The sequence below is a fragment of the Hesperophylax consimilis genome, chromosome 20, assembly GCF_061612785.1.
Source record: "Hesperophylax consimilis isolate HC1 chromosome 20, BYU_Hcon_1.0, whole genome shotgun sequence".
In the NCBI taxonomy this organism is placed as follows: domain Eukaryota; kingdom Metazoa; phylum Arthropoda; class Insecta; order Trichoptera; family Limnephilidae; genus Hesperophylax; species Hesperophylax consimilis.
Genome location: NC_142855.1, coordinates 27,543,341 through 27,569,804, shown reverse-complemented (window position 1 = coordinate 27,569,804; position 26,464 = coordinate 27,543,341). Strand labels below are relative to the sequence as shown.

The following is a 26,464-nucleotide window of genomic DNA, read 5'->3' as shown; positions in this document are numbered from 1 at the left end:
ACACTTTGTGTACGCGGATGATACTGCATTGGTGTTTTCTTGCAGTGATTTGCAATTATGTATTGAACTTTTACAAAAAGATTACATTGAACTTTTAAAATGGTCTCACGACTCTGGCCTAATCATAAATGCAAAAAAAACTAAATTGATACACATTAGATCACCAAATGCCAAGGTAAATACTATTATACCCGAAATTAAAACACACAATTCAGATTGCCTACATGTTGGTATCCCTGCGTTGTGTACATGTGAAAATATTGAACTGGTTAAAAAATATGTTTATTTAGGTGTTATTATTGATTGTTTTTTCAAATGGGATTTACAGATAAATAAAGTCTGTGAACGACTGAGATCTATTATTAGTAGATTATATAAATTAAAATTTTATGTTCCAATATGCACACTTCGAATAATTTATTTATCACTAGCTGAATCTATCATAAGGTATGGAATTACAGCTTGGGGATTTTCCTCTAAAACAAATATAAATCATGTTCAATCAGTTCAAAATTCTCTTGTTAAATTATTAGCTCATAAAAGTTTATATGAACAAAGGCATAATGTTCCATACCTTTATCAAAATCTGAAAATCCTCTCGGTAAGAGCAATTATGTGGTATAAAATAATTTTTCAGCACATAAATAGCCCTATGTACATAAATAGACTGGAACACACTTACAATACTCGTTTTACATTAAATGAAGGACTAATCGTACCAAAGCATGTAAACAAATATGGACAAAGAACGCTAGACTACATGATACCAAATTGTTTAAATATGTTACCTGCAGAAATCAAAAAATGTACAAATATAAAAAGAAAATTTTTGTTGAAAAATTGGCTAGCTGAAAGAAATAGTTTGTACTAGACTCTAATACAAACTATTTCTAACTGCATACGCTTTAATTGTTTTTTGTTTTTATTTTTATTGTATTACACCTCTCATGATATGAATGTATACATTTGATATAATCTGTTTAAGTTAAAAGCACCCAATGACAAACTACTTTAAAGTAGTTTATTGGGACTTTTTGATTTTTGTATATTATTTTGATATTTAATAAAAAAAATAAAAAAATATAAGTAATTGCATTTGGAACATGAAAAGGTATTTCTCCACTGTGAGTCAACATGTGTCTAGTCAGATGGCCCTTTTGAGAAACTGAATAGTTGCACTGGGAACATGAAAAAGGTTTTTCTCCACTGTGAGTCAGCATGTGCCTCTTCAGATTACACTTTAGCGAACATGAGTAATTGCATTTGGAACATGAAAAAGGTTTTTCTCCACTGTGAGTCAACATGTGTCCCGTCAGATGGCCCTTTTGAGAACATGAATAGTTGCACTCGGAACATGAAAAAGATTTTTTACCACTGTGAGTCAGCATGTGGATCGTCAGAGAGCCCTTTTGAGAACATGAGTATTTGCACTCGGAACATGAAAAAGGTTTTTCTCCACTGTGAGTCAGCATATGTATCGTCAGATGGCCCTTTCGAGAACATGAATAGTTGCACTCGGAACATGAATAAAGTTTTTCACCACTGTGAGTCAGCATGTGCCTCTCTAGATAAAACTTCCGAGAAAATGAATAGTTGCACTCCAAACATGAAAAATGTTTTTTTCCTGTAGGGTTGCATAGGTGACTATTTAAATTCGACTTATTAGAAAGGGAGAAGATAGAATTAGGACCAAATAATTGTTTTTCCACAGGATGGGTCTTGATATCTGTCGAAAAAAAAATAATACGATTATAAAGGCTTTATTCGACATAATATCTACACTAACCATAATAAAGCACTAAAATTAATAAAAAAATTAACAAATTACTATGGCAGAAATTGTAAAATTTTAGCAAGGAAATTGTTTTTACCGGACTGGTAGATTCTTTCTAAGCGTTCTAAGCATTCCTTTTTGACATCCGGCAGGTCTATGTCAATTTCCATACAAGGAAGTCCCCCATAACTATCTTCTCGGCATCCGAGTTCCGCCTTAACGGTAACAGTCTCCACATTAATGCAAGCTATAAAATAACATGTACATAGATTGATAATTGATGTTAAGCAAGACAAGTTTTCAAATTACAGGAAGGAATAAACATTTGCTTTAGAGCACCTGCATTATGGAGTGGTTATAAGTCGACGAATTGTTGTTTCCTTCCAATAATAGTAAGAGCCCTAATTGGGCGTGTACAAACAAATAAATAAATATGTATTTTTAACTCATGAGGAAAAAATGGAAAATTTGAGGAATCGAGAGCTTATTGTGAGCATTGGCGGCTTCTGTAATCAAAGGGTATGGCTCACGACTTATAATCAGGAGGTTCCGGGATAAAATCCAAGCGTGCGCAAGCAATTTTTTTGATTGATATATGATATTTCACAATATATTCTTGTGACACCTTCCAGAGTAAGAGATACTATCGGTATCGCCTTGGTGTAATGTTAACAATTTTTCCATTTAAACATTGATTGAAATGATAAGATACGAATAGACAGGTACTTGCCACCTTCCACCACTCTATATCCATTCCCTCCTTTTGACTTCTAGCCACACAACATACTATTACTCCAAGAGCTTGAGAGCAGTTGGAACACGCGTGGAGTATTCACAAAACTAAATAAAAATGATTTAGTTTAACTAATGTTGTAGATTGGCTGTTTCTGGCAAAGATAAAAACTAATATAACTACGGCAAAAGAGGGCAGCGTTAAAAAACATATTATGTTCTGTCGCCATGGCAATCCAAAATGGACTTGGATTAATAACATATAATTTATTTTAAAAAAGAAATGCAACTAACTGGCTGTCTGAGAACTCTCCGCATATTGCAAACATTCCTTCTTTACATCTGGGAGATCTAAATCCATTTCACCTCCGCCTTCTTCCTGGGGCCCTGGTTCCGTCTTGATGGAAACAGTTTCTGGATTTACTAGATCCATGGCACCGCTGTTATAGGCTGCGGTAATTGGTTCAAGCCCAAACAATTATGTATACCTGAAACAGAACATAATTGTGACGGAACCCTATTTTAAATGAGCTTTTCATTTTGTTTGGTTAAATATTTTGTCAAAACAATGATATCTTATGCGAAACTTATATTGGAAAATAGGGATATACATATTGTGAATATCTTGACCTTGGAGTTGACATTTGAAATCTGTTGAAAGATTCGTCGGATAACTCAATATAACTATAACCATAAGTAATGTAAAGACCGGTAAAGCTTTTATTAAGTCCGCTAATGCGCTTTTAACAGAATATTTAAAACTAATTTTTAAAATATTTTCAAAATATTTTTACTAAAATAAACAGACGTTTAATTGACAGGTTGAACGTTCCGCAAACAAAACGCCAATAGATTTGTTAAATTAGGTGTACCGATAACGGCCGCTACCAAAATGATTAGCGTGATTCATAAAAGCATTAGTACTTACTAATAAATATCACAAGCACGGGAAAATAAATTTAACTTCGTGGGTTCAACAGTTTTAGCGATATAAAGTAGAATTAAAGAGTAAAAACCGGGTGATGCGACTGGCCAACTGGCGATGAAAAAAGGATGAGTCATCAAATTAGGTTAGTTTTACACAGACAATAATGGAGTCATAGACAAGTTTTATGCCACCATCAGTAATGCTTGAATATTTAATTTGATTTAAAAACGATGCAAAAGTTACAGTAAAATAATTGTTCCTCTTGGCGGCCAAAATACGCATTTATTTTGGATTTTGGTAAAGGTGGATATCTCCAGCCATAGCTTGTAGAACAGTAAATAACAGTTTTTTGTTCTTCAGGCTATGTTCAACAATTGAATAAATGGTTCGTTGCCAATTACTTAACATTAAACTCGGGCAAAACTTATTACATAATATTTACCCAAACAGACAGACAGTCCGGGCAGGTTCATATAAAACATATTATGTAACATTAAAACCAACAAGTAGATAGTCTGGGGAGGATAATATAAAACAGACTTAGACCCATTGGAAGTGGTCCAAAGAAGACTCACAACAAGGTGAGTAACTCTAGTTGCAGGTTAGTACAACACAGAGTTTATCATCTAATGGGGCGGTTAATTGACTATTTAGAGAAACAATTCACATTCATGAATAAAAAGAGAGTAATTGTGCGATAAAATTAGCAGTTGGTTAAATTTAGAGGTGTTAATTTTATTTAAACTGATGGCAATTCTTTACCTGCAACTAAAGGCCCGTTTATAATAGGAATAAGCGGTAAGAATAAGCCGTAAGGCCCTAGGCCGTAGAAGTTGGAAGATAGGAAACCTGTGTATCCGTTTATAATAGATGGCAATAATCTCTTATTTTTTTCCATAACCGAAAAGATGGTCCAACTTTAACTTTTGCGGTTACGGATTACAGAAAGCTGAGATATATACCGAGATTTATGTATTTTCGATCGATACTCTATGGATCTACTATTTGACAAGAGTGGTTAAATTCAGGTTTATTCATGTATTTGACAATCGAATCGAACAATAATTTTGTGAACAAGTATTTACGCGGAGTTAGATATTTTACCGAATTTTATATATAAATTTGCTGAAGACGAAAGTGATAAAAATAATGGATATAAATGACGCAGAATTGATTTCTTGGGTCGAGCAATTTCGTCATTTATATGACAAGAAAGAAAAAGATTATAAAGACCGAAATGTCGTTGAAAACTCCTGGTTATTTATTGGTAACAAATTGAAAGCATCAAGTGAGTGTAATACAATATGTTTGATAAATATTAATACTTCTATATATTATTACTAACATCAGAGATTTACACATTTTTTATCGTTTTGTATGCGCACATAAAAAGTTAGGTTATTTTGTTAGGGAAGGCTCTCTAGCTCCTTATCTTTTTAAATGTGAATCAATTGATACTTTAACGTATAAGTTTCAATTAGTTTAAGTGCGCTGAATACACGTCACATACAATTTTATATAAAATAATCTGGATGGAATACAGTTGTACAAACAATTATAATTATTGCTTCTAGGTTCTGAATGTAGATTGCGATGGATTGCCTTGCGGAGTCGATTTGCAAAAGAACGATGCAAATTTGAACGATCTGGATCAGGAGCATCAGGTCACAAAGAATGGCCACTAATGAAAAATTTATCATTTTTATACGAATATGTAAAACGACGGAAAACATTTGGTAACGTCGAGTTACCAAACAATGATACTGAAAATGATTCTCCAGATTTTTGTGATGAATCACTTACATACGATGACATTCAGTTCCTTGATGGAACATCAAAAGAATATGTGGAAAATCTGGACGAACAAACTGGTTTGTGATTTTATTTAAAAATTTTATAATATGGCTTTATAGATACTATCATCAGACACTTTCGGTTGTAGCAATTATGTTTATGTTTGAATGTATAAAGTAAAATTGAGAATGATTTTATACAGCTGATGAGTGATTCTTCCATCTATAATGATTTGTCTCGATTATAAACATAGTAATAATACTAATTAAATTTTCAGTTACGCTTGAGGGTTTTGGTGTCATACCAATGGACGAGACCATAGAATCTGTAGGCTGCACTCCGAGAGCAACAAAACGCCCGCGCTCCAGATCCACACCATTAAATGAACAAAATCCCAACATAGCATCCGTCCAAGCCAAAATGGATGAAGCCGTAGAAGTTTTCAAAAAATTTGTAACGGACAAAAACACTTTGAGTGTAGAAGAAAATTCATTGCAAAACTTTTGCAATTCACTATATGCTGATATGAAAAATATAGAAAAAACTAATTTGATAAAGTGCAAAATAGAAATTATGCAAGTAATTTCCAAATATTCTGAGTAATACATATTGCATAATATGTATTACTCAGAATAATTGGAAATTTATATATATATAATTTTACATAAATTGTATTTTTTTTCTAAACACGATCTGTACAATTTTTCTTCAAGTGAAAAAAAAATAAAATAAAATAAAAGACAATAAAAATTGCTATTTTTTTTTAATCAACATTTATTATTAAAAAAAAAATAATAATTACAAAGGCGATGTCTGATCTGTCTTACATTAAGGATACATTGAGTTTTCATTTATTGAGACTTCAGTTTACTAGAGTGTAAACGCATTAAAAACTTACTAAATCTCGATATCACTCTGGTCTGGATCCTCTTGAAATATGTGCCCACTGCCAAGGAACTGCCCCTTCATGCAAAAGATAATGTGCCATGCTGTCACGTAGAGCGATCATTGATCTTGATGGATTATTCGCACCCATCCGTCCTATCCTTTGAAAACCACTATCACTTTGTTCTTCTCGAAATAAGCCTTCTGAAATTTGACCATTATCTCTAACAGTGTCACAAAAATTTGAAGGGCAATACACTAGTTGTTCGGCATTTTTTTCAGAGATTCGCAGAAAATTGTGTAAACATATTGTGGCAGCGGTAATCCTTTCTACATTATCAACTTCGGCAATGATACTATTTCTCAAGATTCTCCACCTAGATGCTAAAATGCCAAAAGAATTTTCTATTGTTCTCCTTGCTCTTGATAATCGGTAATTAAAGATTCGTTTTTCTTGATTTAAATTCCTTCCCGGAAAAGGTCTTAAAATGTATGGTTTTAGAGGAAAAGCCTCGTCTCCAACAAAGTAATACGGAAAATCAATATTTGTGTTCGGTAATGGTGTACCTGCTGGTAATTTTATTTTACCGGAGTCCAAACCTCGGCCGAAGGCTGACTCCGAGAATACTCCACCATCACTTTGCGAGCCATATGCTCCGATGTCTAAAAGTGTGAATATGTAGTCAGCATCACAAACAGCCAAGAGGACTATGCTGAATGTTTTTTTATAATTAAAAAAAGCAGTTCCTGAATTTTTAGGTGCCTGAATTGTAATATGTTTACCATCGATTGCACCGCAGCAGTTAGGGAGATTCCATTGCTTATAAAATTCGTTGGCTTTTTCTCTCCATTCTTCGACTGTCGGTTGTTTGCAATATATGGGACTAAGAACATCCCATATTGCCTCGCAAGTTTCCTTTATTATTACATGTGCAGTGGTTTTTCCAATCATAAAGGACCATGCAACTACTTGCAGACTGCAGCCTTGGGACAAATGGCTAAAATAATATAAGTACATTATTTTTTACATCAAAATGAATAAATATAATTCTCAACATTATAAATATTAAAAGATATTATCACTTACAATAATGTGATAACTAGTCTATGTTCCGGACTTAAAGGCTCACGTCTGCTTCGCTTTACTAATTTGTGTTGTAGAAGTCCTAACAATTTATAGAAATTGGTCTGCGACATTCTTGTATATTTCTTAAATTGATCGTTGTCTACTGTCGCCATGTCTTTAAACAAATTATGGAAATGTCCTGTTTTCTTCCTTTTATGATTAATGGGACGCACACTCCAACGCCGTTTTTTCCTTATTTTTTTCGTCAACTGTGTGTCTCCTATTGCAGCGTATGCTAGTCCCAGAATTGACAAAAACATTCCGCATGCAACAATATCTGATGAATCCATCGTTTCAATATTTATTTATATAAAACAATATTACTTTTATAAGATGGAGGAAGAATATACTCTCGGTTGACAGTTGACATAGACAAGTGACAGCGGCATAGTCACTTCTATGGACGTATTCTATTCTATTCCTATTTCAATTATAAACGACGATCTTAAATATTACGGATTACGGATTACGGCACCGGCTTATTCTTACCGCTTATTCCTATTATAAACGGGCCTTTACTGTAGGTACTTGATATGTCCCTAGATATCTACGTGATTTGAATTCACAGAAAGACCAAATTGAACACGTGCGCCCGCATATGTCTCTGTGATTTTACACGCAGATTGAGGCGGCAGTTCGCATTATTAGACCTAAAATATTTAGTGAATAGCTTGGCCGGCAACCGCAATAAAAATTTAGAAAGCCAACTTAGAAATTCACCCATTAGTCGGCAGATTTAGCTCTAGACCCTCATCAAGTCGTAAATCTGAAATGGGAAACGTTAAGCCAGCGACCCAAAGGCAATTAAAACCTCCGCCCAAGGCTAGGCTGTTTTTTTTTTACTGTTTTTTTTTATTTTTTATTCTATTTTATTTATTTTTTTATTGTTTTAAATAGGTACAGTTATAATGTACAAATAGGTACAGTTATAATGTAATATTACAAAGTTGTTTTTTTTTAAATATCAGGAAGAGTAAAGTAACACACCTTTTCTTTGAGCAAAAGCTCGTGTTAAAAGGTGAGGAAACGTAATCAATTACCATTTTAACAATGTTATTATTTTAAACAAAGAAAAATAAAATACAGTCGTCAGACAATTGTTGTAAAAAAATAAATAGAAAAAAAGGAGGAGAGAAAAAAAGAAGAAAGCAGAAAAAAATGTCTATCTAAATTATTTTAGAGAATTATGATATTATTTTAAAAGTGTAATAATTAAAGGAATACTGCTGAATTATATTTTTAATTGTGTTTTTGAATTTCAACATTTTTTTTTGTAATCTTACATCTAGAGGTAATTCGTTAAACCATTTCACTCCATTAAATTTATAAAATGTTTGGGCTGTGGTGGTTTTGCAGCACGGGGAGGTTATAGAACCTTGCACATTTGGTATGTTGCTGTTTGAAAAAAGTGTTTGGTTTTTGTTGTTGAAAGAATCTTTATGAAATTGTAAAAGCGATGTTTTTTTAAGTGATTAGGGGATTTAAATTCTATAAATAATCTCATGGTGGGGTAATCATATGTCTTATTTAAAAAATAAACACTGTTTTTTGTGTTGAATGTTCCACCGAAGTGGTTTATACACTGCTTCACTGATATTAGAAGTGTTCACATGGGTTTCTGAGATTCTTATGAATGTTTGTATTCCGTCTTTAGCAATGGGTGCATCAGGAAACCGCTGGAGACTTGCTTATCTTAAGGTAAAGTGAAGCTAGGATAGTTTAGCTTATGTTAGATTATGTAATATTAATTTTGGTTAGGTTGGATTGAGTGTCTCACCGCCTCCGTCATTAGCACGGTGGCACTGGGGTGCACTAGGTAGCTTCCTGGACAAGCAACGGTGACTGCACCACCGTACGGGAACACCAAATACTCGTTGCCTTTGGTAGTTAGCAGAGAACCGTTGGAGACGTAAGCAGGTTGCGGCCGGGACGGATTGAAGCTATGAAGTGGGACGGAGCATCGGGCTGGAACCGTCAACAAATTATGGTTTTCGAAAGGCACAAAAAATTAAATAGGAACACACTGAGAGAAATTTATTCCTCAGGGCCTATGTCATCGATGCTGTGTGGAGGGTTTTTTGGAGGAGAGGAAGGAGCGAACGTGGTTCTTGAAAAGATCCATGTTGTAGGAGGGAGGAAACACAGAAGCAGGCAAATCGTTCCACAGCCAAGTTGTTGAACTCAAGAACGAGTCGTAGAAGCGACCCGTTCTCATGTGACAAATGTCAATGTGTTGGCCGCGCATGCTGAAGTAATCATCAGCGCTAGTTCCCCAGAGCATCTTCCATTGTAATTCCGGTAGAACGAGGTCAGCATGCCTACTTGACGCCTTTGCTCTAAAGATTGCGATCCGTTTTTTAAGATATTTGAATCTATGACCTAATCTACGGACCGCCCGTTTCTGCACAGAGTCAAGGGTTTTTTATAGGTATTTTGGAGCTCCAGACCAGAGGTGGATGCTAAATTCAACAGTGGGGGCACTTGACAGGGTTACCTCATGCGGTAAGAATATTTTTGTCTGGAGGGTCTTTCAAAGAAAGAAGGAGTGGAGCTTCTGAGAAGGAAAATATAAACATATAATGTCAAGTGATCAACTCAGCCACGGGGGCTCCATCTAGTTATCATAAGGTGTAAAGTGCCCGGTTATTATGGCGTGTTGCGCTACCTCCTTATTTAGCCAACGTTTCGGACAGAATTGCAGTGTTCATCATAAGGGCAGATGTTTAATCAGATTACAAGATTACTAAATAAGGAAGTAGCGCAACACGGCACAATACCCCAAAAACAAATCACTCTAAACCTTTGCCGTAGGTCCACACCAAGTGGTTCGTTGCGTTTAGTGATTTGACGAGGTGTGTTTAGGTCTTGGCGGCGGATGCGCCTGGGATCGGGAGAGGCTGGTTCACGGAGACCCTTGTCTTACACCGCAGCGGGGGGGATTGATTTAAATGTTCGTCACTCTTGGACGCACTGATCCCTAGATTCTTACCCACCCCTTTTTCCTTTCATTAAAAGACCCTCCACAGACCACCCTCAAAGATGACGTAGCCCCTGAGTGAAATTATTTTCTTCAGGATCTCCTGAAAAACCAACTTATCAATTACGTTATTGCTACCAACCTCGAACGTGTGGCAAACCCGTCGTGCTCTGCCTTTTGAGGTGCATCCAAAACTCGAAATAGTCTTGAAATTCCTCCTCTGACAAGCGAAACATCTGTTCTTCGGGTGTCGGAAGGTTCTCGAAGGGAACTCCTTCCAGCTCCAAGGACCTGACAATTTCTGGCACATCGTATGTTCTCACCGATACCAGAAATGCCAATAAACATACCAAAATCAAAATACTCCTCGGCCACATTTTGTTAAAGTTTACCAATTTTTAATTTAATTTCTGATTTTAATTAATGAATGGATAATTTTCAAATGTCACTACAAGTTTCTGATTTTTTCTATTGATAACCAATTTTCTTTTTTCATTTAAATTTTTTGCTAAAAATCACTTGTTATTTTAATATTTAGTTTAATTTTGTATTTGTCTTTGTCTTATTACAAATGATATTTTTTGAATTCACAACAAAATATTATACTTAGTTAATTTTGCTTTCAAATATTGCGATTTAAATAATTTAGATAGAAACTATCCTCTGTACAACTGTCAATTTTGGGAAAATTATTGGACTTAAAACGTCATCACTTATTTAATTTTGAATAAAGAAAACCATAATTTACTTAAAAAAACGTTTTCTACTTTATGGCTACTAGCAGACTTTACCTAACTTTGGAAACATTTAGAAAATAATGTTTTCTCATTCATTGGTTCCACCTACACGATTATATTGAGATATCAGATCTGGCAAAGGGAGATTTCATTACTAATCCTGATTCCTTCTTGTACAAGGATCTGATTGTTTTTACTTTAATTTTTACTCTCTGACTTGTACCCGGCGTTCTGGGGGTTAACTTTTGGAGATAGACACATGCCATCGCGGACTTCCAGACCTTTTTAAGATATACAATTCCGTAGTACATTATTTTGATGTATCTCATAAGTAGAGATGGCAAAATTTCGTTTTAACTAAAAACGCGAAAAAATATTTATGATTCGAAAATGGGGCATTTATAAGTTTTCTTTGCGTTTCAAGGCATTTGAAAGTGTTTCCAGTGATTTCTATTTCGCGAATTAACGCGAAAAACGTGATTTTGTCCGTATTTCAGCTTAATTATTCTATTTAGCGAAATAGGCACGAATTTCCCGAAAATACCGGGTATTAAAATAATATGTGAGAATTTTCAAAAAATCGATATTTACATTACGATTTTTTATAATTTTGTTACTATTTTATGTGTAAATATTTAATATTTTTGTACTGTAGGCTAAAATTGCTTTTTGACATTACACAAATTGTGCGAAATAAATTACGCCTATTGATGTTAAGTTGTGTTTTTGTTCGACCCGTACTTAGAGTTTCCTTCCTTATTAATTTAATATTAGAATTAATTTTTTACAATCTTTCACATGGAAATACTTGCAAATGAAGGTTAAACATAATATATTTTACCAAAAACTCAATATGCGCTAAAAACATTCAGGAAATACATTTTTTTCTATTTTGCTACAAAACGCTAAATTATGCCTCAAAATGATATAAAACGCTAAATTTCCAATTGTTAATGCTAAAAAATCTGAATATTAATGCTAAATTTTGCCATCTCTACTCATAAGGTTTAGCCAGAGTTAGCAATGTAGCGCCTGAAAATATAGATTTTTACGACTTGATTAAAAAACATCGAGTTTTCTCTACTTTCTACAAATAATAATAATAAAAATATTGGACAATTTTTATAGCGCCGCTTTTGTGAGCTATCACCTCAGGGGCGCAATATAATATGCATGTTTTATGTACATACATTTTCCGGAAGAAATTCTCTAAATGATAGTGAAAACGTCGCTCTAGTTCGTTTTTATGCAACAGACCATTTTTGGCGAAATTAAGTTGTATACAGTTGTACTCAGAAAGCATTAATTTATACGATACAAGTGAATAAAATCAATATGCATTTTTAATGTGTTTTTGTCTTAAGTCCACCAAAATTAAACAATACTTCGAGCGTGTTTATCCAACATCCGCACGTTGGCCAAAATGACCCTCATTTTTAAACCGGCCGTTAAATTACATTTCATATAAATGTATCCAACATCGAAGCCATATCTTAGCCTATGTGTGAAATGCTAACTCTCCGTTACGGGCGTATTACTCTAACAGACCAAACAGCCAATGGCAGCACAGCGGGATGACCACGTGATTGCTTTTATACCATACATTGGTTCGTTAGCGCAACAAAAGTAAATATCTTCACTTATGATTTTGCTTTTTACAAAGTTATTTTAGTGTCTTTCCGGGAGATTCCACCACACACAGTGCCTATAGATGTACACTGTAGAGAACGATACAATTTTTTCTTGGAAAATGCAACAGATAAATAATATTTCAATCATTTATCAGAAAATTGTATCAACTTATCGTCCGTTACAACAAACTCATAGGTGGTCATAATAAGATTTGGGTATTTCGAATGTTTTTTTATGTAACATTTTGTAAAACATGCCAATTTCTAAATTATGGTAAAATATCGTTTTTAACTAAAATTTAATCGCGCAGTCATTGAATTAATTGAAATCAAATAAATGAATTGAAATAAATGAAAAATAGTGAGGTATGTTTCTGAGAGTAGGACGAAATTAAACTTGAATTGAAAATGAGATCCCTAAGGCGTATGTACTGTAAAGGATCATGATAAAATATGTAATTATGAAAGAGTATCTGAGATGATTTTCGAATGCATCGTTCGTTGCTTGCGATGTAGTAAGGTTTGCTCGTTTCAGGATAGCTTGGACTGGATTTCGGCTGCCAATTGGCCGGTACCATTGTTCTTCAACATTATTATTATTTTTTCTTCAAAATTTAGATCAACTTTTAACGTCCTCAGATGTCCGAGCTGTGAGAGAGTAGGAGCTGCTTCCGAGAATATTATTACTGTCTTTTTTACTATTTTCATCTTTACACTTACCGTGCATCTCATTGAGAATATAATAACTGTCTTTTTTACTATTTTCATGTTTACCATTACCGTGCATCTCATTGAGAATATTATTACTGTCTTTGTTACTATTTTCATGTTTACCATTACCGTGCATCTCATTGAGAATATAATTAGTGTCTTTTTTACTATTTTCATGTTTACCATTACCGTGCATCTCATTGAGAATATTATTACTGTCTTTTTTACTTTTTTCATGTTTACCATTACCGTGCATCTCATTGAGAATATTATTACTGTCTTTTTTACTATTTTCATGTTTACCATTACCGTGCATCTCATTGAGAATTTTGTGAATAACTATGTGGTTGAAATCTTTAATTACAAATGTTTTCCGAAATTTTTTTATTGCAAGTCAGCATGTTGTTCGTCAGAAAACTTTTTTGAGGCTATAAATAATTGCAATAAGATCATGAAAACTCTTTTCCCCACTCTTCTGTGAATTACAACTTGTGTCAAAAAACCTTTCGAAATTGTATTTGTTTCATTCGTACCGTGACAAAGGTGTACCTTCACGGTTAGTCAGCATGTGATTTGTCAGATTACCCTTTTGAGAACATGCACTCAGAACATGAAAATGGTTTTTCTCCACTATGAGTCATAATGTGTTTTGTCAAACATTGTAGCAGTCATTTCCTGCCCGCTACAGTGTTTTAGCAACATTCAGTGCCCATCTCTAATTTACAGCTGCTAGCTATGGCAACTCTGCGACAACGAGGGACGGGCTCGCGGTCAGGACAAGCAGCTCGACAATTCAGTATTCATTTGGCTGCGCTTCCGGGATGTCGTGAACAGAGGGGAGACACGAACCTCGCCGATGAGCCAACTCCATTTACGATCGAGGATGACGCCGCAGTTAGTGTTTTTACCTTTGGTCATCCTTCGTTCTGCATTTAAATAACAGCTTTGCTTACCGCATCGCTTGGCGCCCATTATTACTTATCATCAGGTTAGTTTTACATTAAATGTCACCATCCATTTGTCGCTCTCAATGCAATTTTTAAATTACCAATCGTGCATTCAACCTTCGGTTGTTGCACACGCCTGAGTTATTTGTCATCAATCAAAAGAGTTCTCATGTTATTTAAAGGTTAATTATAAGATGTAGAAATAAATGTTGTATTTTGGGATTCATTTTCTCCTTGCTTTTATTTAATACACTTTTGGTACATCCATTCCTGAGGTACTCATGCCCTTTACCTTTATAATCTCGTTTCAATACCGCCCAACGTGGCAATAACCTTCGTTTCAACATCCCTTCGAAAAACATGAATAGTTGCACTCAGAACATGAACACGGTTTTTATCCACTGTGTCACAACCTGTGTTTCGTAAAACATAACTAACTAACTAACTAACCATCAAGATTTTTCTTCGCAGGGGGAAGCAGAGAGGACGGACCGCCAAACAACTCAGTCTTGGCCACACACTCATATTCATACATCGTCTCATAGATATTATTGTATAATTCTGACTCTTGACATGGCCCGACTCAAGTAGGTACCTGATTCACTTGGTCGTGTCGTGTCTTCCTCGGGCGTCCCCGAATTCTGCTACCATTCACATTTGTATATAAATTCTACTTACATTCCTTTCTTCGTTCATTCGCTCTACATGCCCAAACCATCTAAGCGTGACTTTCTAGATCTTACTCATTACTCTTACATCAGCCTAACCCTCGTTATTCCTTACATCCTTAGAATAGTTGTACTAAACACATAAAAACGGTTTTTCTCCAATGTGAGTGAGTCAGCACGTGTCTGGTCGGAGATCCCCATTTGTACTCGGCAACATATTGTAGCGATAGTAACTAAAATGTTCGGAAACGTTCTTTGGTGCAAATTGAATAGCATGGGAATGTACTAGAACATACCGTAGGTACTGCCCATCTACCTACCCCCTGGATGATTTTCGATGCATTCGCACCGATATAACTCAGGCAGTCTACTACATACTTATCTTTAATGAGCTAATCAAAACAACTTAATCCTTTCGCCCCGCGATTAATTAAGTAATGCTTGCTTGTGTCTGTTATGATTAATTACTTTTGTGATATATATAAAGTATTGTCAAAATTTATTCACAACAGTTTTATCCCGGCAACAGAATGAATCTATTACAAAATGTTACATAGTTTAATTTCAACCCGTTAATTATTAGGAGATCAAATTTGGTCCTAAACATCTATGAATTTGGTTTCCTAATATTTAAAGGGTTAACACCGAACACATCTTTAACCTTCGCAATCTTTCGTACAATAATCTGTGTATATTTATACCTCCCCTAAGTGAAGGATGACCTGGCTTCCCTGGATTCCACGCCGTCCCCGGTAGATCCGTGGTTCCGTCACGGGTCCGTTCCCCTCTACCTGAATCAAGTTTTCGTTCGCCGTCCGTTGTTTTAGTATTTTTCTTAGACTAATAAATATGTAAATGAGTTTTCTTAATATATTAATGATATTGTTTATGTGAGTTTTCCACTTAAGGTTACTATCTATTGTTACACCTAAATATTTAATTTCATTTTTATTTGTTATGCATAAACAGGAATTGTTTTGGCAAGTAAATTTTTTTAATATGCTTTTTTTTAATGTATTTTAATATTTAAGGTAACAAAAGGGTTTTTTTTGTTTATACTAAATTATATAATTTGTTTTTTCAATATTTAATGTCAATAAGTTTTTATCAAACCATTCTTTTAACGTATTGATATCATTGTTAGCAATTATTTCAAGTTCATTCAATGAATTCGCTTGAAATATAATTGCAGTATCATCTGCATATGAAATGAGTTTTCCTGTTAATGGTAATTTAAAGATATTATTAACATATAATATGAATAGAAGAGGACCCAAAATGGTGCCTTGTGGTATTCCAAAGTCACTAGTGTTGAGTTCACTGAGAGTGTTATTTATTTTTTCATTTTGATTTCTAGAGTTTAGGAAACTTTCTATCCACATTTTAGCATTATCTATAATTCCTATTTTGATAAGCTTGTTCAGTAATTTTTTGTGACTTATGCTGATGAAGGCTTTCTTTAGGTCTATGAATATTGCAAGAGATTTTTTGCCTTTGTCTAGTGCTTGATGTATTTTTGTTGTTAAATCTATAATTACGTCCTGTGTGGTTATTTTTGTGCGAAATCCAAATTGTTGGTCACTCAATATATTATTAGTTTCAATAAATTTTAGAAGTTGCTTTTTTGCTACCTTTTCAAAAATTTTAGAGATATTTGATAATATTGAAATAGGTCGGTAGTTATTAACTTCTTTAGCATCACCTGATTTAAAAATCGGTGAAATAATAGTTTTTTGGTATACATATGGAAAGATTCCCTTTTTAAGACTATCATTTATGATATGTGTAAAAGTTTTTTTCAAAAAATTAAGATTTTTTTTCAGAATTTCAACGGTGATCCCATCAAAACCTGGTGCGGACTTAGTTTTTAGGTTTTCTATTATAACCCCAGTTTCTTGTTCAGTTATCGTTTCGAATGTTCTTACCGTTTTATTTGACGAAGCTACTGGAATTTCTAATGTGATGGTATTATCTATGTTGTTAGTTATTTCGTTTGCGAGATTTTTTCCGACATTTGAAAAAAAAATATTGAAAGCATTCGCACATAGTTTTGGGTTATCAGAAACTTTCATCATATTATTGTTAATGTGTAGCTTTAAAATTTTGCTTGTCTTTCTTTTTTGATCAATTATTTCATTTATTGTTTTCCAAATTTTTGACACTTAGGGTTAATATCAAGAATATAAGATTAATATTTTTTAGTAAGGAAATTACATGCAGTGTTTAGTTGAATTACAAAACAAGGATTTTGTGATAGTAATATTTCACTTCTGGTTAAGTAGTGTACGATTTTTTTTCCAGAAAGTTAAAGTTGGCAATACTGAAAACAATATACTTTAAACAGTTAATAAAATGTTAACTAAAATATTTCGTCAACTTACTTTTCACAGCTTTTCATTTTTTAAATGTTTTTCTTCTATCGAAGCAAGTGCTTGTGATTAAAAAAGTGGTGAACCTCAAGATGAAGAATATATAGTGTTTGTAATCAATAATTATTTAAGGAAATATGATTATTACAAAAAAACATGTAAATAAACAAATTAAAATTTATATTTATTATAATTAATAAAGAAGTTAGTAAAATGACATGGTTCACAATGCTACAACTGAGCCACTCGACCTTCTTCTATTTTATAGTCTTAATTATAATGTTTATATAATCGAGTTGAAATATGTGCACTTATAAGTTATAAAATTTATAGTTATATCGTGGCTATCATCGAAAAATAATGGAGTATATTATTGTCACAGTAATAATCTGAAAGGTACAAAGAATAAAGCATTAAAAATCTAAGACAACAAACACAAATGAAATATTATAACCATATTCCAAAAATTAAATTAACAATGTTAATAACAATTCACACATTTTGCTTTAATTTGAGAAGATGTCTTAAAAAACGAATATAAATATAATATTAAGTGAGAATAATGGGTATGTTTCAGTTTTATGTACCTTCGGTTACAGTGCATCCGCTGTCGTTAAACGAGACTTTGATGATGAATAAATATATTTGTTTGAAAGATCAGTTTCATCGTTCAACATCCCCGGCTCGAGTTCACTGCGAGAGTCAGCTAATTGATTGCGATGTAGAAGAGTTTTATCATTTCTGGCTATTAAACCAGGATAGCTTGGTCTGGATATTGAGAATCTTTTTTGCGAAATGTCAGTCATTTGTAGCCGGCATTATGGTTCTTCAACACATCCATAGTTTCGTTCTTGTTGGCCGTATTTTCACTTTCTCTTCAAAATGGAGATACACTTTTAACGTTTTCAGATGAACGAGCTGTGTGAGTCAGAACTGCTTCCAAAAAATATTAAATAAAATTAAGCTTCTTAACCTTAGCTTTACTAACGATTGAAAATTATTTCGTGTGTAGTTCGTTTTACTCCATGGTGTTTAAGATTGTGTCAGAGAGACCATTTAACAAAATTAATAGTTGCACTTACAACATGAAAAAGGTTTTTCTACACTGTGAGCCAGCATGTGGTTCTTCAGGGTGCCCCTTCGAGAAAATGAATAGTTGCACACAGAACATGAAAAAGCTTTTTCTCCACAATGAGTCAGCATGTGCCTCGTTAGATCGCCCTTTCGAAAAAATAAATTGTTGCACTCGGAATATGAAAAAGGTTTTTCTCCACTGTGAGTCAGCATGTGGCTCTTCAGACTGCCACTTAGATAAGATGAATAGGTGCACTCAGAACATGATAAAAGGTTTTTCTCCACTGTGAGTCAGCATGTGGCTCGTAAGATTGCCCCTTCGAGAGCATGAATAATTACACTCAGAACAGGAAAAAGGTTTTTCTCCACTGTGAGTCAGCATGTGCCTCTTAAAATCGCATTTTCGATAAAATAAATAGTTGCACTCAGAACATGAAAAAGGTTTTTCTCCCTTGTGAGTAAGCATGTGTTTTTTTCAGCGTGCCCCTTTGAGAAAATGAATGGTTGCATTCAGAACATGAAAAAGATTTTTCTCCACTGTGAGTCAGCATGTGGCTCGTAAGATTGCCCTTTCTAGAACATGAATTATTGCACTCGGAACATGAAAAAGGTTTTTCTCCACTGTGAGTTAGCATGTGGCTTGTCAGAGCGTACTTTCGAGAACATGAATAGTTGCACTCGGAACATGAAAAATCTTTTCCTCCACTGTGAGTCAGGATGTGATACTTCAGTTGGCCACTTCCAGAAGAAGAATAATTGCACTCAGAACACAAAAAAGGTTTTTCTCAACTGTGAGTCAGCATGTGCCCCTTTAGATGGCCCTTCCGATAAAATGAATAGTTGCACTCGGAACATGAAAAAGGTTATTCTCCACTGTGAGTCAGCATGTGTTTCTTCAGCGTGCCCCTTTGAGAAAATGAAGAGTTGCATTCAGAACATGAAAAAGGTTTTTCTCCAATGTGAATCAGCATGTGGCTCGTAAGATTGCCCCTTCGAGAACATGAATAATTGCACTCGGAACATGAAAAAGGTTTTTCTCCACTGTGAGTCAGCGTGTGCCTCTTTAGATTGCTCTTTCGAAAAAATAAATTGTTGCACTCGGAACATGAAAAAGGTTTTTCTCCACTGTGAGTTAGCATGTGGCTTGTCAGAGCGTCCTTTCGAGAACATGAATAGTTGCACTCGGAACATGAAAAAGCTTTTTCGCCACTGTGAGTCAGCATATGGCACTTCAGTTGGCCACTTCCAGAACAAGAATAATTGCACTCGGAACATGAAAAAGGTTTTTCTCCACTGTGAGTCAGCATGTGCCTCTTTAGATGGCCCTTCCGAGAAAATAAATAGTGGCACTCAGAACACGAAAAAGATTTTTCTCCACTATGAGTCAGCATGTGCCTCTTTAGATGGCCCTTCCGAGAAAATGAATAGTTGCAGTCGGAACATGAAAAAGCTTTTTCTCCACTGTGAGTCAGCATATGGCACTTCAGTTGGCCACTTCCAGAACAAGAATAATTGCACTCGGAACATGAAAAAGGTTTTTCTCCACTGTGAGTCAGCATGTGCCTCTTTAGATGGCCCTTCCGAGAAAATAAATAGTGGCACTCAGAACACGAAAAAGGTTTTTCTCCACTATGAGTCAGCATGTGCCTCTTTAGATGGCCCTTCCGAGAAAATGAATAGTTGCAGTCGGAACATGAAAAAGGTTTTTCTCCACTGTGAGTCAGCATGTGTTTCTTCAGCGTGCCCCTTTGAGAAAATGAATGGTTGCATTCAGAACATGAAAAAGGTTTTTCTCCACTATGAGTCAGCACGTGGCTCGTAAGATTGCCCCTTCGAGAACATGAATAATTGCACACAGAACATGAAAAAGGTTTTTCTCCACTGTGAGTCAGCATGTGTCTCGTCAAAGTGTCCCTTCGAGAAAATGAATAGTTGCACTCAGAACATGAAAAATGTTTTTTTCCAGTATGGGTGCGTAATTGCCTTTTAAAATTCGACTTATGAGAATGGGAGTAGGTACAATGAGGAATAGATAATTGTTTTTCCAAAGGATGCTTCTTGAGATCTATCGAAAAAAAAAATACGATTATAAAGGCTTAAAACGACTTAATATCTACACTTGGCGTAAGAAAGCACAGAAATTGATAACAAAATACGATGGCAGAATTGTTAATTTTCAGAAAAAAAAGTGTTTTTACCGGACTGGACAATTCTTTCAAAGCGTTCTAAGCATTCCTTTTTTACATCCGGCAGGTCTATGTCAATTTCCATACAAGAGAATCCCCCATCATTATCTTCTCGGCGTCCGTGTTCCTCCTTGACGGTAATAGTCTCCACATTAATGCAAGCTATAAAACAACATGTACGTACATTGATCATCGATGTTAAACTCTTTTAAAAAAGCTTAAAATAGAAACAATAAAATAAATCATTGATTAACCCTGCAGAAGTGAGAAATAAGTGAAGAGAGTTCAAGGTTAATTTAAGAAAATTAATACGAACGACCCCGAATGTCCGCTTCAGAAGGAATAAGCATTTGCTCCTGAGTACCTTCAGTATGGAGTTGTTGTTTTAATTCAATAGAATGATGTTTTCTTCCATCAATATGTATTTTTAACGAATGAGGATGAGGTGGAAACTTGAGGAATCGAGCACTCATTGTAGGCATTGGCGGTTTCTGTGATCGTAGGGTATGGTCACATCAAACAAATCACAAATAAACTCTTCAAAACAATACATATTTTTGTAAACATAAGAAATATATATAAAATAAAACAATGGAAAACAATATACTTGTTACGTTGCCAATCATTTATAAAATATGGAATAAATGCTTGGAGAAGAGCAACAAACTGGGCTATCGATTCATTAGAAATCGCGCAGAAAACGACCTGAAAGGTAATATTAATCAAATTTCATTACATAAAATAATAAAAACTATGCGTTTCACACAAAACTTTGGCTGTTTCCGGCAAAGATAAAAAAAATCTGGTAAAAACTAAAATAACTGCCACTAAAGAGGACAACGTTAACAAACATATAATGTTCTGTCGCCATGGCAATACGAAATGGACTTGTATTTTTATTTTTTTATTAAAGAAAAAAACATTCCCGGGTTACGAATAACATGAGAACATTTGAAAATCTCCAACTATCACCACAGTAAGCGGAAAAAGTTGCTTGTGTTGTGATGGAAGACTTAGCCAGCCGAGGTATTGAACACACTACGCCTGGGTGGGACCCAAGCGCGATGTCAACTCAGCCACCGACCGGTCTATTACAATTTATTTAACATAGGCAATGAAACTCACTGGCTGTCTGAGTACTTTCCGCATATCGCAAGCATTCCTTTTTTACATCTGGGAGGTCGAAATCCATATAAGTGTACGGCATTTCACCTTCGCCTTCTTCCTGGGGCCCTGGTTCCGTTTTGATGGAAACAGTTTCTGGATTTACTAGATCCATGGCACCGCTGTCGCAGGGTTTGATAATTGGTAATCGCCCAAACAAAAATATATACCTGAAACAAACCTAGTTGTAACGTAATCCTATGAGCACACGAAAGCATTTTAATTATCGATTAATCAACAGATATGAAGTGTCAACTTCAAGGTCAAGATAGTCAGAATATGTATCCCTTATTTCAAATATCAGTTTCATATAAGATATCATTGTTTTGACAGAATATTCCAAGCAAATAAAATTTAATAATATTATATACAATACAATAAGTTGAAGTAAATCAGAGATCCCGGGTCCTTGCACAAAAGCATTAATTCTTAAAGATTGACAACTCGACCTTCTATAGAATTGGTTTGGTCATGATTTTAACCTTAGATCTGGCAAATTTTAAGACAACCTGGCATCGGTGACGGCCCACCACACCATCGACAAAGAATAGAAGAAATTTCAAAAAAGGCGCGACTATAGACAATATAATTCTGCTTCGGAACCTACCGAAAATTCAATTCATTAGCCTAAAACAAAAGTGAAATTTCACCCAAGACCACAAAGTCCCATCTGACAAAGCGCTGTCTTAACCATAACTGATCAGCAAACGCAAAACACAATCGGACATGAAATTGTAGGATTATGCGTGACTATATCTACATTGTCAACATCACACGTAGTGCACATCACTCTAAACTTTTCCCTTACTGTTCTAAAAAAAATTCACGCGTTCCGGTGCTGTGTAGTCAATACACATCTCAAAATCAGCGATTTATTTTCTGAAAAATATTAATATTCATAGTTAATCGCTTCTGTTTACTATCCAATGGAGCGACCACGCAAAATAAATAATTTTGCCTCGATTGCTCGAGATATCCAGACGATATTTTTTTTAATTTTTTGCCCACATTAAAAAAAAACATAACTTAGAATTTTTACATGGAGTAATACACACTTCTTATGGTGCTATATAGCCAATGAGTTAACTTGTATTTTGCCGTTTGTTTCATTTTTGTAGGACTTATAGAAAAATTATGAACAAATCGTAAAGTTTATAATCGCGCGAATCCTGCGTGTTTGTTACTTTGAAACTGCCGTGACAGCTACTTTTTCGAGTCAACATTAAATATTTCTGTATGTTGTCTGTGGTATACTTGATAATGAAAGATACATGTCTATGGCAAACGACTTGATTATAATCGTAAACAGTATATCAGAAATCGCAGGTGAAAAAAATATTTTAAAGAATTTGATCACGGACTGTCCAAATGTAATGAACTAAATTACTACATTTAGTACATTTAACACACTGAAATTGTATTAAATTAGAAAGATAATTTCATTGTCTACAATAACGTCAATTACCAACAACAATGATTTCAATTTTTAACTAATTGAATAGTATAATACGGACAGTCTATTTTACAATGTAAAAATCGAAGCGCCGCGCCGCTTTTTATATAATTGATTTCTAATACTGAATTTTTATGACCATGTTTTTATATTGGATTGTAAAACATGAAACAAGGTTCTTAATAAGATATATATCATATCAATACATATTACTTATCTTTCAGAAAATACTTTGTAAATTGCTTAAATTCCGTGTTATTTTGACATTTTTCCTCAAGCATACGTGATTTGACAGAGTTTGCTCAGTACACATCGGGTGAATTAACCCAGCAATGTTTATGATGATGGTTATGAAACCTTTCATGTCAAACTTGTAGGAGCTTAGAACGGTAATTAAAATCTTTATTTAATTTTCAAAAACCTGTTAATGAAAAATATGAGAATACACAGATCTAGGAAATGAGATTAAAAGAATTTGGCATTCTCAAACTATAAAAATATTTCCATTTGTTATTTCCGCTACCTAGAGCTCTCTTATTAAAAATGTAGGCGTATTAGATCTATCAACAAAAATTATATATAAGGATGCAAAAGTCGGTCATTTTGAATACATGTGGGATAACGAAAGATTTTTTAAATATTTATGTTGAGGGATCAGTAGGATTTATATGCCCTGTTAGGAGTTTTACCAAGCCGAACCCTCTGATATGAAAATATCTGGATTCGGTGAATTATTTTCCCATTTGATCTCTGGTGAGATGACGTGTTGTTCTTGTATTGTTTTGTATTTATTTTGCTTATATAATGCAATAGCATAATGTTGATTGACTAGATGATCATTTGTGGAAAAGTGTGTGGAAGGGTTTAGTATTTCCTAAGGGGAAGATTTAACCCGGACATAAAATCGAAAGTTTGTAGAAAGCAATCACTTTGTGGTTTGATATATTTAATAAAATACGTTTAGTTTTAAAACCACAAGAAGTAATGATTTGTACCCTGAAAATGTTTGAGTAAAGCGAAACCGGTCGGTTTTAAAAATTATCAAAAACTCGTGGTTTTAAAACAAAAAGTATTTTTATTTTATTTTATTAAAATCTTAGTGATTTTTATACATAAAAGTTGGATTTTGTAAAAAAATAGTTGGGAGGGAAATAAATTATGCAACAAACAATTTATTTATTTATTACTTGCAATAAAAATAATTAAATTTTATATTGGTTTCATATAATTTAGGAAAATCACTATATAGTATCATTATGCCTCGTTCCAGAGTGATACTCTCGCTATCGCCCTGGTGACAGACCACCATTCAAAATTGAACATTGCTTGAAATGGTTTCATTATGTATAGTGACTAGATCTAAAATAGCCACTTTACTATATATAGATAAATTGAAAAAACATTAATAAAATGACAAAAACAAAACAAGTAATGTGTACAATATACAGGGAAAAACGAGAATCAATGATCAGAATTGAAATATACATATCTAAACCTCCACCAAACCTTCTCCAAAGGACCCCGAAATCGAGCCTTTGGGGGTTAACCGTTGGGGGCTTTGTCGTAACAACATTTTAATAAGACGTAAATATGCGGAAAGAACCTGGAAATAATGCGGAAAGATCTGTTCACTAAACACAAGTGAATAGCCAAGTACTTCATCAACTTCATCTTCCCCTTTCTCCTTCCATAACTTCTGTCTCACAACATCCCCCAATCGGAGATGCTATCACACAAAAAACCATCAGGCGACAGAATCGATCGCATTGCCTGCCTATCATCCTAGTCTTGTCTCCTAAGTTCTATGGCCAAAGCGGGGTGAAGTGCATTGCTAAAAATTTGAGATGGTTCTGGTAACATGCATAAAGTATCCTCGTTGCTCACTCCGTGGTCGACGTCGCTTTTTTTAATATTTTTTTATAGTGAATACCTCACAAGAGTCCCAACTGCTCCCGTCTGGAGCCAGTGAGACTATGGCATCCCCAATTGGGGGATGTTGTGAGGCTGAAGGTAAGTGGGGAAGGGAAAGAGGAAGGCTACGCTTGCTTCATCGTCCACGTCGCTCGCTTCGTCGTCCACGTCAATCGTGCGGCTATCCTCCATGTCCGTTTCTGAAACAACTGAAATCAAAAATTTATTTAATGCGTCTATTTTTCAATTACGGTCCGCACCCGGTAGAATGTTTAAAAAAATAAACTCAACGTTTTCAAACGCAGACACTTCTTTGTAGAGTGGGACGTCCACCCACAGCTCGCTATCACCACCCCACCGCGGTTCATCCCGTGATGTCCCAGGTAAGGGAGTGAAGGTAGCGGGAGATGTCAACCATGTTGGGGGAACTGGCGAAGGTAATGTTGCTGGTGTCCCTAGTGAAAAAGGTCACCCTTTTCTCTCCGGAGATGGAATTCTGAAAGAGATGGAATTCTGAAAATATTTACATTAATCACATTAACGGATTTTTCTCACTCACGCGTGAACTGAATCTTTAAATAGCCAGGTAAAATAAATAAAAAATCAACATCAGTGTCATGGACAGCTCCAGTTCTACCTCACGTGTACAGTGCACATATAACCAACGCTAATCAAACTCACTCTCACTGTTGCAGAACACTCAGGAAAATAATATTGTATCATGCATATTTAAACACGTTCACTTACTTTGTTTTGTTTTTCTTGGTGGCGCAGTGGGGAGAAGGATCCGCGCCGCCTGCTTCTGGAACTTTCTGCATTCAAATTCCAGTTGGAAGGAAGCAGACTGGGCCATTGCTGCCTTTTGGGCCCTGGCGCGATCCTCTCTCACCATTAGTAAAGCTGGATCACTGTAAAAAATATATGATACCACAACACAGATCAACAGTGAAATAGCGACTTTAAAAATATATAAAAAATACTGACACTCCACAGTCCACTACATATTTTATATTCAAAATACTTATATTTTCTAAAATACTACATACAAAAAAATATTTAAATATTTTTTAATAATAAAAAATATTAAAAATAAAATATGATAGCAGAACACAGATCCACAGTGAAATAGCGAAATTAAAAATATAAAAAAATATTAACACTCCACGGTCCACTATATATTTTATATTCAAAATACTACATTCCATAAAATATTTATATATATTTTAATACATTCTGTTGCGTGTCGTATCTTGTGATTGTCCTGTTTTATTCTTCAGTCAAGCCTAAACTCTTTCACTTTTTCATATTATAATCTCGATGTGTAGAGCCTTTTATAATATCTTTTTCTGTCTGTGCCACCTTTGATGTTAAATATTTTTGTCTATGGCACGTCATAG

At 34.6% G+C, this 26,464-nt stretch overlaps 1 protein-coding gene and 2 long non-coding RNA genes across 3 annotated transcripts; 1 reads left to right on the top strand and 2 right to left on the bottom strand.

Annotated features, from left to right (window-relative positions):
• Window positions 1-1,330: 1,330 nt before the first annotated feature.
• Window positions 1,331-2,941, bottom strand: LOC149414478 (uncharacterized). The gene is made up of 3 exons (XR_016304136.1): window positions 2,801-2,941; window positions 1,872-2,021; window positions 1,331-1,726 (listed from the first exon to the last, which is right to left on the bottom strand). It is a non-coding gene; the product is annotated as an uncharacterized LOC149414478 (long non-coding RNA).
• A 1,333-nt stretch (window positions 2,942-4,274) lies between these two features.
• LOC149414477 (uncharacterized) lies at window positions 4,275-5,844 on the top strand. The gene is made up of 3 exons (XR_016304016.1): window positions 4,275-4,722; window positions 5,009-5,305; window positions 5,506-5,844. It is a non-coding gene; the product is annotated as an uncharacterized LOC149414477 (long non-coding RNA).
• Window positions 5,845-7,981: 2,137 nt separating this feature from the next.
• On the bottom strand, window positions 7,982-22,141 carry LOC149414476 (uncharacterized). The gene is made up of 7 exons (XM_089644190.1): window positions 22,075-22,141; window positions 21,665-21,873; window positions 20,552-20,701; window positions 20,236-20,418; window positions 10,359-10,517; window positions 9,017-9,204; window positions 7,982-8,005 (listed from the first exon to the last, which is right to left on the bottom strand). Exons 2-7 carry the CDS (start codon window positions 21,816-21,818, stop codon window positions 7,982-7,984), a joined length of 858 nt encoding a protein of 285 aa, XP_089500316.1. The 5' UTR covers window positions 21,819-21,873; window positions 22,075-22,141.
• Between the last annotated feature and the right edge of the window lie 4,323 nt (window positions 22,142-26,464).